We start from the raw sequence: 16,591 nt of genomic DNA, 5'->3' as shown, positions 1-16,591 counted from the left end.
TCTGGCATATGCTTTCCTAGCTCATTGAGCTGGGTTGCAGCTTAGGTCAGATAAAACTTGCCAGTTGTTTCTCTTTCCTGGTGTAGTCACCTAGATTAGTTTGGTTGATTGGGGAAAAAGGTTACCGTATTTGCCGGTGTACAAGACGACCTTTTGGCCCTGAAAAACATGCCTCCAAGTGGGGGGGTCGTCTTGTATGCCGGGTGCATGTCTAGCAAACCCTCCCTCTCTCCCAGTGACGTCACTTACCTGGTAGTAAGACCCAGTAGAGCCCTGCTCCTAGCCTGGGAACAGCCTGACTCTAGCGCCGAACAGCTGACTGTCGGAACAGCAGAGAGGCGGCAGCCATTTTGAGATGCGACCACATGGCTGCTGCCTCTCCAAAATGGCTGCCACCTCTCCGAAAAGGAACCAAAAGGGGCAAAAGGAATTCTCCCCATGATGCAGCCAAAGCAGAATCACGCAGACGGAAGAGTGGGTAGTTTTATACAGCAAGTATATAACAAATTCTATATTCTGAGTGGGAATGTTGGGGGGTGGTCTTATACACCCAGTCGCCTTATACACCGGCAAATACGGTACATTGCATTACTATCCTGTCAGTTCAGATTGGCTATATTGTATGATGACAACCTCTGTGGACATTTGAAAGTGTGGGTGAGATGTGGAAAATGAGTGAACGGGGAAACATTTTTAAAATGTATGCCGAAAACTCTTCAACCAAAGGAGCAATTTTGACACGTTTGAAAATGTTTGTGAAAAATTAAATGATTTCAGTTAGAATCATAGAATCATTGAGTTGGAAGGGACCTATAATATGGCCATCGAATCCAATCCCCTGCTCAATGCAAGAATCCAAATCAAAGCAGATCTGACAGATGGTTGTCTACTTTTCTCTTGAGTGCCTCCAGAGAGAGCTCTCACCACCTCCTGAGGCTTATTATCATTATAATTTTAATCTTAAATCTTCAACCCACATGGCTTCCTCTGCCATTCTATTCTTGTGTTCTATGAACTGGTCTCCAGTAGACTGGTTCCAGTTGCTTCCTTTGGGTTACATATTTTTCATCTCTTTACAGGTGTTGTGATTAAACATATAAATCCTTGGCTTATGGTCCGAGGTGGGAAAGTGCAGCTCCCCTTGCTATTTTAGAGTGAGCCCCTCTCCCCCAGCTGGATCCCAGGCCAACCTGCAAAACAAAAGCAAAACCAAAAAATCAACACTAATAGCTTATTCCTTCCCTCTGTTTTCTCTGTTTTTTCTAGCGTGAGAAATTACTTGTTCCCAGAAGTCCCCCATCCTCATGTATCTCCAGTTAAGGTAAGGGAAAAATCACTAGCAGAATTTCAGTAGCTGAGGAGTGTTTCCCTCTCATAAATTAAGGACTGGGTTACATGTCATTGTTTCTTTAAGAATCTTGTCCTTAAACCTTCATTGTTTAGGGCAGCATATTTTAATCCTTCCTGAGAGCTGTGACAACATCTTAGAATAATTGTTCTGTGTATACTCTTGTTCTCAGTGCACATAATGTTAAACAATGAAGAGTCGAATGGGACTTGGAAGTCTATCAAAACCTGATAGATTTTGCAGATGTTTTCATGGAGAAGAAAGCCCACATCTTCAGATGCATGGAGAGTTACCTCAATTGAGAGACGTTTAACTTTATAAATATCTGTCTACTGAAGCTATACTCCAAGCATCTGAACATGTTGTCTCATGTCTATGAACACTTATGTCAAATAGTTTTTTTCAGTCTTAAAGATGTAATAAGACTCTTCATTGTCTTTGTTGTAGCAAGGCTACCTCCTGCATATCATGAGCCTGACAACACCAGATTCCTTGTTTTGATGATTAAATTTCCTTACCCCCTTGTGGTGTCTTTCACAAATCACACTCTCTGTTCACCCTCTCACTCCAGCCCTCTATAACATTGGAAGTTGCGCTGTGGAGCCTGTCCCAGCCCTCCAGAGTAGATACTTATGGTGCTCAAGGACTGAGTGAGGATAGAGGATCTGATACCTCCAAGATTTCCTGATAGGCTTTTTCAGACACTGTAAAGATATCTCAGCCTAAAGGCCTTCCGAATGGGGGTACTCTTGTGACGCCGTGGGCTTGTGAGTCATCCTGAAAATCAGGTGGAGACACCTTCCGTAACTGAAGAGGCCACAGGAAAGCAATCTTGCTGTCCCATCTTCTGTGGTCATTATGACTGAAGGACAAACTTTCTGTTTTCATTTTTTTAAAAATTTAATTTCTAATTCAGTTGCTCTCTGTATGTTCTGCAGAAAACCCTTGTCATAATAGAAGACCGTGAGGTAACTCCTGACAGATTAGTTGTGATGAAGAAACCTGACATTTCCATTGACAGTCTACTTTTTGAGGGCAGGGCCATTGAAAATGCAATGTACTTCAATCCAAGTTGTTGCCAAAGTCTACAAGACCAAGAGGGAGCCAGCAGGAAACTCTCCTGCGCGTCGACGTCCTACAGGCCACTCCAAGACTTTGTGAAAAGCAGACCCACTACCAGCTGCCCACCAGAAACGGGTCAAAGCAATTTAAATTATGTCTCCCAAATCAAAGTGCCTCTTTTGGGAGTTCTGCAAGGTGCCTCGCCTAGTTTCAGGGAGCCCTGAGTGTGGCAACTGACAATATGACTGTAATATGTTGCATGTTGGAAGGTCCATCACAACTTGGAATCATAAAATGACTGCTCAATTAAATGGTAAGCCTCTGACTAGAGATCATATGAATTATGAATACAAGGCACTGCCTGCAATTTATGGTATTGACAAACCACAGGCCTTGACAGCCTCTCTGTATCAGCTAAATGCAAACAAGGACAACTGGATAAACTTAAAAGTTCATCATGCTAATGAACTGGATGTATCTCTGCTGCAAGGAAAAAGCATCTGTCTTCTCTGTAACTGATCACGCTCTCTGTTTGCAGTCAAGTCCAGAAGGCAAAAGAATAAGGTGAAAAGCTGGAACAATAAAAGTGCACAATGAGATTCCTGAAATGGTGTACAGAATAGAGAAGGGCATTTGTTGAAAGTGTAGGCAAATGGAGATTTTTTTTTTACCTGAAGCACTGTGAGGTCTGATATGCAATTTCCAGATCAGTCCCAACTTTATCAAAGGCAGCAAATGGTTCAGTCACTGAACAGCAGTGGCATGGCAGGGTGAAATAAAGGTTAACCGAGGGCAGGGATACTGCCACACGCCTTAAGGTTCCACTTGTTAGAACTTTGAAATTGGTGCATGCTGTTCTGTATTCTGGTCACAACTGCCCATTGCTTTCTGTAGAAAATCTAACTGTTGTTTCAGCAACACTTCACCTATCATGAATGCAGTGCAAAATTGGCTGGTGGAAATATCACTCCTATCCTGGGTCACCTTTGGGATTTATAGATTTTTTTTTGCTTATCTGTATTGTCTAGGTCACCCACCTTGTGTAACCCAGGTGTTCTTGGATTGCAACTCCCGGAAACCCCAGCCAGTACAGCTGGTGAAGGTTTCTGCGAGTTACAGAAGCTGGAATTACTACATTTTAAAGAGTTGCCTGCCTGAAGGATTATGGAAGTTGTAGCACTGCACTAGGGAATGCACTATGCACGACAGGCTGAACAACACAGGAAAAGTTGGTATGGACTGGTAGGCCTGAGCGGCAACAAGGTGGTGAAGGATGATTCCAGAGAGCTGCAGCTCAGCCCTTTGAAACCCTGGAGTAGGGAAATAACCCCCTCTGTAGATTGTGGCTGTTTCAAACAAATAGCTTTGGGACTCAGGAGCTGACCTTTCTGTTACACTGAAATATGGTTGGCCAAAGATCTGCTTCCTGCAATCCAAGACCATTCTCACACACTTGCAGCTGCTAGCAAGGCAAAAGATAGGTAGGTAGGGTGTGTCCCCTCTGCGAGTCTGTATTAATTGCAGATTTCCACTGTAAAATGTTAAAGCGGAAATGCTGGTTTAACTGTATGATATGTCTTCACTTTTGGGTGTGGGCACAAAAAACATACATGGAAGTCACAGACATACACACACATCATACCATTTTTTTCCAATGCATGATTGATAGTATATATACAAGCTTCTGTTGTATTTGCTGTGTAAATCTTCTGACACTTGGGAACAAAATGGGATCAAGAAAACAAGCAATGCTTTTTTTTCTTCTTTGCTTCAAATGGGTGCTTTGCTCCATCGTCTCTCTCTCCCCACCCCCCAAAAATTAGGTCCTTTATTTTCCCCAGTGGGCCAAAGTTGTAACCAGAGATGATCTAAGGCTATCCACAGATGCAAATAATTTGAATATTTATTTAAATTTCAGCAGATATGCAGGGAACAAGATCCACAACGTAAAAGAAATCAAAGGAAAATCAGTGAATTTCTGAAATAGTAAAATGCAATGGTGAAGTGAAAAGTGTAAAACAGAACAACCTGTATTAAAGTGTTGTACAAAATTGTAGTTGTTCTAAATTAGCCACAGTTAGCCCTTAAAAATACTAAAGTTGCCTGTAAACTTCCACCAGTTCTCTACTTTAAGACCAGTCTGTTCAGCAATTTTTGGCTTAAAGGCTGAGAAAGAAAGACATGTTGCTATGTATTTCAAGGAACACCCCCCCACCCCTGCGCACATGCATGCACACCCCTGCATGCCCAGACAGATGGCCGCACGCCCACCCACACGAGCTAAAGAGAATGGGCCAGGCAAAACAGCAACGTCTTCTAGATTTGGCCTATGGGCTGTAGTTGGGAAACTCCTGTCCTAGAAGAAGCAGTCTAACCCATTTTAAAACCTGAAGTGTCTTTCTAAATCAAGGCAAGTTAAGGCCCAAAGACCCACATGCAGTCAAAACCTGCAAGACTAAAAATGACATGAGAAAAAGTGAACTCAAAAGCAACTACATGTATGAATGAACGTGACTCTTGAGTTTCCTTGTCCCAAGCAACAATTGCTTTTTGTTCCACTGACACTCCTAATTTCCCTGCATTCTGGTTGAGTCCCTTACCTTCACGCCTAGAATTCAGTTCTGTGCTAGCAGATGGCAAGCTGGAAGAAAAAAATGCATTACACCATCTCTCGTTATTCCTGGAAAATAAATCATCCCTTTGTCCTGCAGCTCATGATGTGACCATTGCATCTTGTCAGGGTACACTCTGGGCCTGGAGCCACTGGAAGTATCCAACCTTGTAGCCTGTCCACACTGTTCCATTGTCTTCCAGCTTAGCCAGAACCTTTTTGCCCAAGCAATCATGTATCTGTCTTCTTTTTGCTCATTCCATCAAACAGAAGTCCAGTCTGCAAGGAATCCTCAGCCAACTGGAAACAGTCAATTGTGCTGTTTATGAAACAAACCTAAGATTTCTTTGATGCTATTCCATAGGCTAGCCATTCCACCAGTCAGTAATCCATTCCATAGGACATGTATCTGCAGGCTAGTTCAGTGCTTACACATCTACAGGCTTTTTGCCCAGTGTATTCTTATACCAATGCGTTGGACCTGATTTACACCCCTGTCAATCTGGAGCCACGTGGTCGTGCTATAAATCAGTGGTTCTTAACCTTGGTTATTCAGGTGTTTTTGAACTGCAACTCCCAGAAACCCCAGCCAGCACAGCTGGTGGTGAAGACTTCTGGGAGTTGCAGTCCCAAAACACCTGAGTAACCCAAGGTTAAGAACCACGGCTACAAATCATTCCCTTCCTAAAGAGATTTTCTGCATTCTAATCCTGGTTTGTGGTCTCTACAGTTCTTAAGACAATGATATTGCTTGAAATGTTTACATTAGATTACTAACAAACAGGAGGAAATGGGACGTTTTTGAAAAAGCATGGCTGTTAAATTGAATTAATGATACTGGGTGGTTGTTAGAAGAGGACAGGGAAGAAACTCCCCCTGTTGGCATGCCATCCCCCTTTCCCCCTTGAGACAACTGAGTGAGACATCTAGCTCATCCATAGACACAGGCACGGATGTGGCAGGAAGGGAATCTCCAGAGCTTCCTGACAGTCCAGGTAACACCAGAAAGCCTGAGAAAGAAACAACAGTTGAAGGAGGATGAGCCAGAGGGAAAAAAAGAGTAATAAAAGCAACAACAGACTTAGAACTGCAAAGCTGTTCTAAGATCATCAAGTCCAACCCTTGTCAAAGAGGCACAGTGGGGAATTGAACTCCCACCTTCTCGATTTGCAGTCAGAGACCTGAACCAATGATAAAAGAAGGAGAGACGGGTAGGAGGAGTTAGAGAAAATAAGAGAAGAGAGGCACAGAAGTGTAAAGAAGAAAGGGGGATAATTGTGGAAAAAGGAAGGAAGATGTTTATTTAGGAGAAGAGGAAAAGATGAAGGGGGCCGAGTTGCTAGGTGGGTGGGAATAAATAACAAAGGAGGACCCAAGGATGGCTTAGTGCAGCTTAAATTACCTAGGGATGAAATGGAGCATCAGGGGTGACACCAGCCCCCCCCCCGAAGTTATCCTTTTGGGGACAGTGAGAAAGGAGTTAATGCCTCCAGAAGCAAGAAACAAGGGCCAGGGATCTGACCAAGAAACAAGGATGGAATGGAGTCCCCCCCCCCCAGCAAGTTGCCCAAAGAATCTACCAAGGAAGGGAGGGAGAGATCCAGGTGGGAGATGGGCCAGACCATCCCTGTTGCAGCACCCTGTGAATGGCTCAACATTAACCCACTTCTCTGCTCATCTGAAAAGGAGACCTCTGAAAAAACAAGCCAGATGTGGAGAGTGAAGCATGGACCATATTAGGGAATTGCCTAGTACTGTTTTGTTTCTGTGGCAGAAACAGAATCGTCATAGGGTTGGAAGGGACCGTGGAAGTCTTCTAGTCTAACCCCCTGCCCAAGGCAGGAGACCTCATACCATCTTGGACAGATGGCTGCCAATCTTTTCTTGAAAACCTCCAGTGATGGGGCACCCACAAAACTCGTGTTCCACTGCTTCATGGTTCTCACCGTCAGGAAAATTTTCCTTATTTCCCGGTTGGATCTCCTCTGAAGAGTTTCCACCCATTGGTTCTTGTCCTACCCTCAGGTGCAGTGGAGAATAAACCGATGCCCTCTTCCCTGTGGGAACCCTTCAGATATTGGAAGACTGCTATTCTATCTCCCCTCATCGTTAAGCTAAACATACCTAGTTCTTTTAGTTGTTCTTCATAGGATTTAGCCTACAGTTCCCTTATCATTTTTGTTGCTCTTCTCTGCACCCCTTCCAGGAACTTAACATCTTTTTTGTATTGCAGTGACCAGAACCAATTATGGGTGAACCTCCTTATTTTTTTTTTTAAAAAAACTATACCAAAATAAACACTTAACAACTCCAAAACGAGTAGCTCAATTCTTTAAAATAGTAAGGCGATTTTGCAGCTGGTCCTTCAGTGACAACCCTTCCAGGGAAGAGACACTTAGAATGTCTATTTCACCTGACACTAAGGCTAGAAACACAATTTTAAATCTGATGATGAAGAATCTTGGATTTCCCAGTTTAAGTGGTATTAATAGGCTATAACACCCCCTAGTGGGTAAGAAAAAACCCTCCAAGGCCACTTTAAAACAGCGTATTACAAGGCATGGAGCGATAATAAAGTCCAAATATTAAAAACTAACATTCCTTAAAACAGGGAATGTTATCATTTCATATCACTTTGAGATATCATTTTGTATATAGGAAACAGTATATGAACTGATTAAATAGATTACAGTCAAAAAAAGTTAACAACCAGAAAGATTATCAATCACCTGTTGATCTACGAGCTTATAGAAAGTAACACGATTACTAAAAGCCACCAATGGTTTCTCAAAAGAAAGGTATGCCACACTTACCTTTCTTTTTCCTTGAGAAAATTCACTAAGACTTTTATGATACCCTTTTGGGATGATATTTATAAATCACTTAGATCTTGAAATGTCAAAGCAATGTGAAACAAATAGTATATATAGCCAATATTACATATGTTTCAAATATACAATACAAAATGTGGGCTAAGTAATGCAAACTATATGTGGATTTGTAGCAGGTGGGGGGGGCAGACCCAAAGCATGCTCTTTATCCTAGAGAAAATGGACAAGTTAGGCTCACCTAAAGGTCTATCATAGGCCTATTACTTCTCAACACCTTTCTAAATGGCTTGGATGATGGAATAGAAGGCATGCTCATCAATGGTTGTTGTGGGTTTTTCAGGCTCTTTGGCCGTGTTCTGAAGGTTGTTCTTCCTAACGGCATCTTCAGAGGACCGGACTCAATGCTCATCAACTTCGCATATAAAACTAAACTGGAAGTAGCGAAAATATCAGAAAATAGTGTTCAAGATTGGAAAACCAGGCCAAATAAAATTTCAACAGATTAATGAAAAGTTCTATTAGATTAAGGCATCCTTCAGTCTTTGAGAGACTATGGTAAGTGTGAAGCTGGAGTGTCCTCTCCAGAGCACGAAGCCTGGGTAAAATAATAAGGACAGGCTGTTACCCAAGCAGCAAATCCCCCCTCTCCATGTCACTGAAATAGTCCAATGGAAAGGCAAGAGCCAATACAACTGGTTCCAGCGACGTCGCAGGAGTTGCCAGAACGGCACGAACTGCCTCCAGGACTCCAGCTCCGGATATTGCCTTGAGGTTAACTCCTGAAGCCTTTTCCATTGATGGATATAGCCACAAGGCAGTGGAGGTTTGAAATCAGACTTTTCCTTCTCCTAGATGGGCTGCCTTCCAAGGCTAACAAGTCATACCTACCCAGGGAAAAGTTCTATATTCAGACATGAAAAATCAGATTCATGAAGATTGGATGGGTTACGCTGCATGTACCAGTAATACATTTAAAACCAATCTTCGCAGGCCATGGGCTGAATAGAGTGATGCAGAGTGATTTTAAGTTGTGTTAACAGGAGAACAAGCAAAGTAATTTACTTTTACTTTGCCATTCTCAGCTAGGGTCCTGTGGCCCCCTGGCACATTTGAAGGGGGCCATTGACTGAAAAAAAATTATGTTCTATTTTTGTATTCATCTTTTGGGATTGTATCCTTGTTTGACAGGGGCCCCTGGAACCTGAAAATAGCTCCTTAAAAGGGCTATGGTAAAAAAAAAAATGAGAAGGGCTGCTCTAGGCAATAAAATTTCAGAATGATACAGAAAATTGGAACAGGCCCAGAAGAGGACAAGAAAGATGGTAAAGGAGATAGAAGTCAACCCCCATGTGGAACAGTTCAGAGCTGGGCATATTTTGCCTGAAGACAATTGAGAAGTGGTATGCAAACTCTTCAAACATGTGAAGGGCCGTCACACAGAAGATGGAACAAACTTGTTTTCTGCTACTGGAGAGAGCAGAATCCCAATGCATGTTTAGAGTGCAAGGACATTTAACTTAAAACACTTGTTATGTGCCATCGTCACCTTCAATTTATGGTGACCCTATGAATGAGCACTCTCAAAAATGTCCTGTCTTCAGCTGCACCATTCAGCTGCTGTAAGACCTCAATCAGTCACAGTAAGAGCCCTTCAATAGTGGTAAGGGAACTCTGCTTCATTGGAAGTTTTTATCCGTATGTTAAAATGGCTATCAGTTGTGAATTTCTTACATTGATTGGGGTTCGATTAGACAGCCCTGGGGATCCCTCCCAACTCTACAACTCTTTGATATATGCTTTCTTATTATCTAGTTGGCATTAGTGATTCCCAAACTGCAGTCCTCAAGCACTGGACAACTCCCAGACTACCTTACCATGGGTATGGGTGGCTGGTATTCATGTCCAAGAAAGAGGAACTGCCTAACTAGTACTGAAATTTTCCATGAAGGTGACTGGTCAACTGCAAAGGAACAGCCATGCTGTTTATAAGGACTTTGGGATACAGGAAAACTGACACTCGTTTTATGAAGACAACTGTATGGAAGTTTAAAGTTCATTTTATTAACAATGCATCCCTTTGATAAGATAATGCTTCAGGAGGCTTTATTGTTCCCAGACATGAACTGTACACACTATACAAAACAAAAATCCAAACCAAAAAACATAAACAAAACAAAAAAAAGGTATCAAGATGAGCAGAACCAAATGGGAGAAAGCCTCTTTAAAATTATACACAGCTCAATGAAATATTCATACAGAAAATATATAAATACTTTTTCCTTTCTATGTTACAGGTATACAATATAAATCAGATTTCAAAGTTCATTCAGTGACCTACAAACAATAGAACTTTCAAATACATAGCAGCTTGTCAACTAAAATATACAAAAAAGAAAGTCTGACAACATGGGGCAGGGAAAATTGAATTTCAAAGTTTTTCATAATCTCTTTCCCTCCTCAGAACGACTAATGTACATAATCTCTAATACACATTGTTTGGGTTATTGGCAGCCATTATTTGATGCACATTTTACCCCCCCCCGCAACAATTAAGCCTACGAAATGCCACCCCCACCTCAAAGTTCTTGCATTTTGTGCTAATCTAACCTACGCAGTGGAAAACTGGCAAGTTACCCTTTTTTTGGCATAAATTACATTATTTTATTTTATTTTTTCAAATTAAATAGTGTCTATTTTACAAGGAAGTCAAGCAAAAAAGTGCAATTTCTGCATGCTGTGGCATTGCTATCCACCTATTTTACAAAAATAGTCCAAAGAAAAACCATATTCTTTACTTTTTATTGAACTTTCTTTTTAAAAAAGGTTAACAAAAATATGTAGCAAATCTGGAGTTTTTAAGAAGATAAACTTAAATAAAATCCTAAAGTCAAGACTAAGCTATTGCCTTTTCTAGACAAGGGAAATTGCTAATAGGGATTCTACTGTGTTCCCATGATCGCTAGCCAGAACATGTTACAGGACAATAACCAATAAAATCTGCTAAACACAGGCCCATCTACAATGTTGTGTTCTTCTGAATCAGAGGACAAGCAGAACAGCTAGATAAGGAAGGACAGCCACCAATCATCTTCCAGATCTTTTGAATTCCAACTTGCACAATACCTAACCTCTGGGGGAGTGATGGAAGTTACAGAGCAAGACATCTGAAAGACACTAACCCTAGTGGGTTACCCCTGGCCTACTTAATATGATTGCTGTAGAATAAAATTGCAAGAGAACAGTTTTCTTTTTTAAAAAATTATAAAAAGAAAAGACACATTTAAGGCAAGATTCAGCTAAAGTTAAGCACTTCTCTCAAGTCTGAAAGTGCCTTGTTTTGGTTGAATCAAGCCCTCTGAAACTTACATTCACTTTATTAAGGGCCATCAACTTTCTAAAATCTTAAAAGAGTGAGGAAGGGAATAAACTCATTTAAAAAGGAATAATCAAATTCCATAATATTCCTCTTTCTGCCTTAGATTGCAAAGCAACCTCTCCCAACTTGGTGCCTAGAAACTGTTTTGGACCACAACTCCCATCATGCCTCATTAGCATGGTCACTGGGCATGGTGTTTGAAAATGATGCGAGTTATGTTCCAACCCATCTGACAGCAATAGGCTGGGGAACATTGTACAGTGTTCCTGATTACAATTTGTAGCTTTTCTAAACAGCATTTTCTGCTGCCTTGCAAGCATTTTTAGCATATATTTGGGAAAGCAACTGCAAAATACTCAGCCTGAGAATGTGAGAGAGAATGAAGAGGTTCAGCAAAGTTCCCCTAATGTACAATTAGATGCTGGCTATGCCCCTTCAACTCCCCAGGGAATCATTTAGAATTCCAATTCAGATATTTCCCAGCAACACTGGAGGGACAGAATCAGTATCCAAGGAGACACTGGGAGCACACGAGTTATTTACATGCGTCATATCCTCATGAATTCAAGCTGGCTGGGGCAAATCAAGTTCTACCCAAGTCAATCTCCACAATGGAATCTCCTTTCTACAATAAAGCCTAATCAGACAATGTTTAAAATTTAATCTTCAGACTCTTGAACTCATCTGATATTTTCTAGCATGCTAAAAATGAAGAGGAACGAAATGGATAACTGATATAAATACAAAGCATGAAATGAATGTTTTTCCTCAGTCTTCTTTCCAGATCTGTCCAATCCTTGGTCACAGTTATAAATGAGAGCTTGGATCATAACTCACATTCTGTGAACAAAACATGTTCACAGTATGGGACTTCTCTGCCGCTTTACCTCTACACCCTGAAAAGAACTGCTCCTGCAGATTAGAGAACATTTTGGAAAGGCAGAAGAGTGGTGGAAAGCTGAGGATGAAGAAAAGAGTTGGATGAAATGATAAATAATTTAGGATTGAAATCTACAGCCTAAATCCAATTGTTAGTCCCAACCAAGCACAAAGGACCTACCGAATCCTCAGGACTCATGTAAGTTCTGACTCTCCATTCAATTCAGACCTCTAAAAGATACTAAGAACTGTTAAGAATGAAAAGGTTTTCTAAGCCTCTCTTAGACACAGGCTACTGCTATCTGCAAATTAATGCAGATTGAAATGTTCAATTTGAGGGATACCCCCACCAAACAGCTTGGCTACAGCACAACATTAATTTTATTACTAAATTCTCTTTCACCAAAACAAAAACAAGGACTGGCTGTCAGTTCCAAATATTTTGTCCTATACAGCCTTTAGCTATTTCCATTACCAACACAAGACTTGAAACACTTCTTTTAAAACATCCCATGTTCATATAACATCCACTGTGCATGTGAATCTCTTTTGTCATCTCTCCTGCTCCAAATTTCTGTGTTCAAACAGTTCCCCCAAACACAGTAATATACTGGGGCTGGAATGTTTGGTCTTCCATATGTCACAGACTTCAATACCCAGAAGCCTGAGTCAGGATAATCAACAGTTAGGGATTTGATTACAACTGTACTCAAAGGTGTCTGGAGGACTGAAAGCTTCCCAATTAACTGTTACAGTTAATTCCAAAACAGTTGGAAGCACCAATGCTTTTGCTGAATGTACTTAACTATGTCAAACGGAGATGGCATGTACCAAGGAATTTCTATAGGGACTGGATGTACTTGTGTAGCATCCCTCATCTCCCATAAGCCAGATGATTTCTTCTTGAGCATTTGGTTCATGCTCAAAGAGAAATTCCTCTTCTGAAGCACCTACAGCAGGCTTGCACAATTTCTGACTTCTATGCCAAATACAGCTCACTGGACAGGTATAGTAGTGCCTCAATATGCCTTCTGTTCATTTTGCCCAATGCAGGACTGTAAGAACACAGGAAACTGTCAGGAACTCTCAACTGATAATACAGGGTTACTGAGTTTCATTTGGATTGATGGGTCAAAAATGGTGCAGGTATGATCCAAGGAATTGCTAATGGCTGGCCTTGAGTGGAATTTTGCCCAAAAGCAATCTTCATTCAAACTATTCACATTCCCACAGGAACAATCCACCTGATATATTCTCCAGAGCTAATCAAACAAGCTAACAAATTAAGTATAAAATGTTACATGGGAAATAATTCTGATGTTACATCTTCTACACACCTAGCATTTGCAGAGTATTTTTATATATACAAACACTGGTTGGTACTGGAAAATTTATTTTTTGTTACTTCTTGGTGAGGCTGCTGCCAATAGAGCCCTTCTGGAACCATATGCCAGATGGAAGAAAGAGTTTTTGATGTTCCCAAAAGTAGTAGAACATGGTGGATAAATATGCATTGCTATCTTAGTTTATATATACACACACAAACTGACATCTGAGTTTTAATTCTTTTTGCAATGATTTCTAATACCCTTTTCACTACAGGCTGTAGTCAGGAAGCTTACCCACCTGGAAATTTTCTTTCTCTGTCAAATACAGATTTTAAAAATTATTTACTTCTGCCTTGAAATGCAGAATACAGAGTTAACAAAGTAACTTACATAGAGTTATCTAGCCAAAGACCCAACTAATCTATTCTAAATGAGGTAGTGTTCACAGCTACTGTGTAAAATCAGCTATTTCTGTTTTGACAAGGAATACTACATTAATCCTTTGGAGTTCACACCATTATTTGGTCTACCGTGGTTGGTTATTTTGGTTTTGCAGTGGAGGTGTACCGAAGACCAAAGGATCCCTCTGCAAATGCTGATGGTTTTATTATTATTATTAAATTATTTTAAAGGGCAAATCACTTTATAAAAGCAGTTTTGCCTACTATTACGGGAAGGAGTAAAATAGCCAACTGGGTTCTTATCTCTGAGTTACTCTGAATGGATGAATTCTGCTATCAATCCAAACACAGAACCTTACTCCACAATTTGAGGAAAACTGGAAGACGTGGAAAAACTGTGTATATGAATGCTGTGTTTTTCCTGCAGCCTCCCAGCTGAAAATCTTGAAGTAGTATCTAGCAATTTCAAAAGACCTTATAGGGGTTGTCTTGGTGACTGTGGCTGTAGTTCAAGGAGAGGGTCTTGGCAAATCCCTCTTCCTTTCCACCTGCCATTATGAGACATGTCCTCCTGGAAGACAGTCACTAGGGAGAATGGATAGAAGAACAGAGGGACTTCTTTGCTCTTCCTGGAGTGTAAAGATGGGACAAGTTTTAATACCTATCACTTGGGAAAGCAAGATAAATTTAGGTTCTGATCTCCTATATCTACAGCACACTTAAAAGTATGCTCCACCCCTCATAGCTGGACTGGTGAGCTGTCATGCTTGCGTTTCTTAGAAACTGTCAACTGGTTGATTTCTCAATGATGAGGAAGCTTATTCATGGTTAGTTTTTTTAACAATTTTTTAAAATGGATTTATAGCTAAACTAGTTCTGAATCTCTCTCAAAAGGAGGAGGAGACAAAGTGGTGCAATTGCAGGCACTATCTATTCACAGCTTTAGTGGTGAAGAACAACTGATCCTCCTTTAACCCACCAGGCATAGGAAGGATGGAAGCCAGATCAATACAGGGAGAGGGGCAGCCAATGAGAAATCCCAAACAGAAGAAAATGCCTGCTGCACGTTTCCCCTGTCTTCCGCTCAAGCAAAAGAAACTGGATTTTCCATTTACTCATAAATACATACATATCTCCCCCCCTGACTTGTAAATAATAATCTTAATTTTTTAAATGTGGCTATAGAAACAAAAATAATAACAATAATCAAGTGCGCAGAATATTACATATCTCTTAAGATCAAATCCCTACTACAGATGTATCTCTAGGACATTATTTATGTTTAAGTAAACCCTTTTCTTTAATGATTTTTAAGAGGGAATGAAGATACTCCTCTGGGCACAGCCCCAATGAGTATTTTCATATGCAAAAAATTAAGAAGCAAACGTTATTGCCCTGGAAATTAAGGTGATTGGCCAGTTGTATCTATAGGCATGCCTATATTTGTTGCTTGATTTGAGAGAAGCTCTGTGCATTGTTTCAAGTCCCCACTTACATAACTTTTAGTTTCACACTTTAAGGATGAGGAGAAAACACCCCCTATTGTCATTATTATATAATATGTGCAAAAGATTTCTGAAGCATCTCTGGATTAAAGAAAAGTAGTGGCTGTCACTTCAATTACTGATACTATCCTAAAATTGATTTTCAAGGTGTATGGCTGATGCAAAATCATTTGGGTAAGATATAAATTCATGGAATGTGGAAATTATTGTTATTGTATAATTCCTAATCAAAAGCAGCAATAAGTTTGCATTTCCTAGTTTTCTTTACTAACTATTCACCCCTACCTTACTGAAGTCATGCTTGTTTAAACGTTTACATTGAGACAACCAATTTATATACTGGATGAGTGTTTCTGCATAAAACCCCATCAAAATGTCATGCATTATATGTACAGGGAAAATCTGATTCCAGGGAATTCATAAATGATTTGTTCTCTTCAAATCAATGTAGTTAAATTCCTTAAATGGTTCAGTTAACAGACCAATACATAAAACTGCAACAAAAACTGGACAGACTGCTAACATCTAGAATTTTTGGTACAGTAACAATAAAATAACTTAAGACTACCCCGAGTTACTGAAGATTCTCTTTTTCTGAGTTCAGAAATTCCCCAAGTAGTGTTTCACAAAAATTAAGATAAATACCATGAAACGCCCATAATTAATCCCCCTCTGTCCGTGATTAGAACATGAGCCACTGATATCGATAGGATACAGGTGAAGGTGTCCTGGCTCCTGGATGAATGAGTGAGGCATCAATGTCTGTCCAGAATGGAAGTCAACAATGAAAACATGACACTTCATGCTGTCATCTATGAAGATGCTGCATTTAAAAATAAGTGAAATGAAAACCTGTGCAAGTCTTTGTTGGTTAATTCTTCCTGCATCTCTTTGTTAATTCTCACTTTTGTTGCTTTATCAACTCCCCACAGGGCTCAGATAGCTGGAGAGGCAAATTCCTCTAAGGAAAGTTTCTGTAGCTCAGACTTTGGCTACATGCATCCAGAATATCTGGAACAACACAGAAGATGATGCTTCTCTCTTTGTTGCCCAGTCAATTAGCAGTTTTCTAAGGCTACCAGTAGCTTTATATTTACCACACCACAGAAAACAAGAGGTCAGGATTCTATTGATGGATTAACTGTTTGTTGATTTCCTTGTGCTGCTAAGACAGCTTCGGCTTCTTCATGCATCTAGAAGAAATGAAAATGTATTTAGCATTAAACAGTACGCCAACTGAATGGAATCCT

The 16,591-nt window shown here is 40.5% G+C and overlaps 2 protein-coding genes across 10 annotated transcripts in view; one reads left to right on the top strand and one right to left on the bottom strand.

Annotated features, from left to right (window-relative positions):
* Positions 1–3,227, top strand: part of LOC110080084 (oncostatin-M-specific receptor subunit beta) — a 36,045-nt gene extending 32,818 nt beyond the window's left edge. For all 4 annotated transcript variants that reach the window (XM_072992822.2, XM_072992819.2, XM_078384472.1 and 1 more), the window contains 2 exons: positions 1,267–1,321; positions 2,287–3,227. In XM_072992822.2, coding sequence (XP_072848923.2) covers positions 1,267–1,321; positions 2,287–2,634 — 403 coding nt within the window. In that variant the 3' untranslated portion in view covers positions 2,635–3,227. The remainder of the gene's footprint in view (positions 1–1,266; positions 1,322–2,286) is intronic.
* Positions 3,228–13,405: 10,178 nt separating this feature from the next.
* RICTOR (RPTOR independent companion of MTOR complex 2) overlaps positions 13,406–16,591 on the bottom strand; it is a 103,955-nt gene continuing 100,769 nt past the window's right edge. For all 6 annotated transcript variants that reach the window (XM_072992815.2, XM_072992817.2, XM_020795646.3 and 3 more), the window contains one exon: positions 13,406–16,534. In XM_072992815.2, the coding sequence (XP_072848916.2) occupies positions 16,460–16,534 (75 nt within the window). In that variant the 3' untranslated portion in view covers positions 13,406–16,459. The remainder of the gene's footprint in view (positions 16,535–16,591) is intronic.

The sequence above is a fragment of the Pogona vitticeps genome, chromosome 2 (assembly GCF_051106095.1).
Source record: "Pogona vitticeps strain Pit_001003342236 chromosome 2, PviZW2.1, whole genome shotgun sequence".
Lineage (NCBI taxonomy): Eukaryota > Metazoa > Chordata > Lepidosauria > Squamata > Agamidae > Pogona > Pogona vitticeps.
Note: the sequence above shows the minus strand (reverse complement) of the source record. Positions and strands in the feature narration are given on the sequence as shown.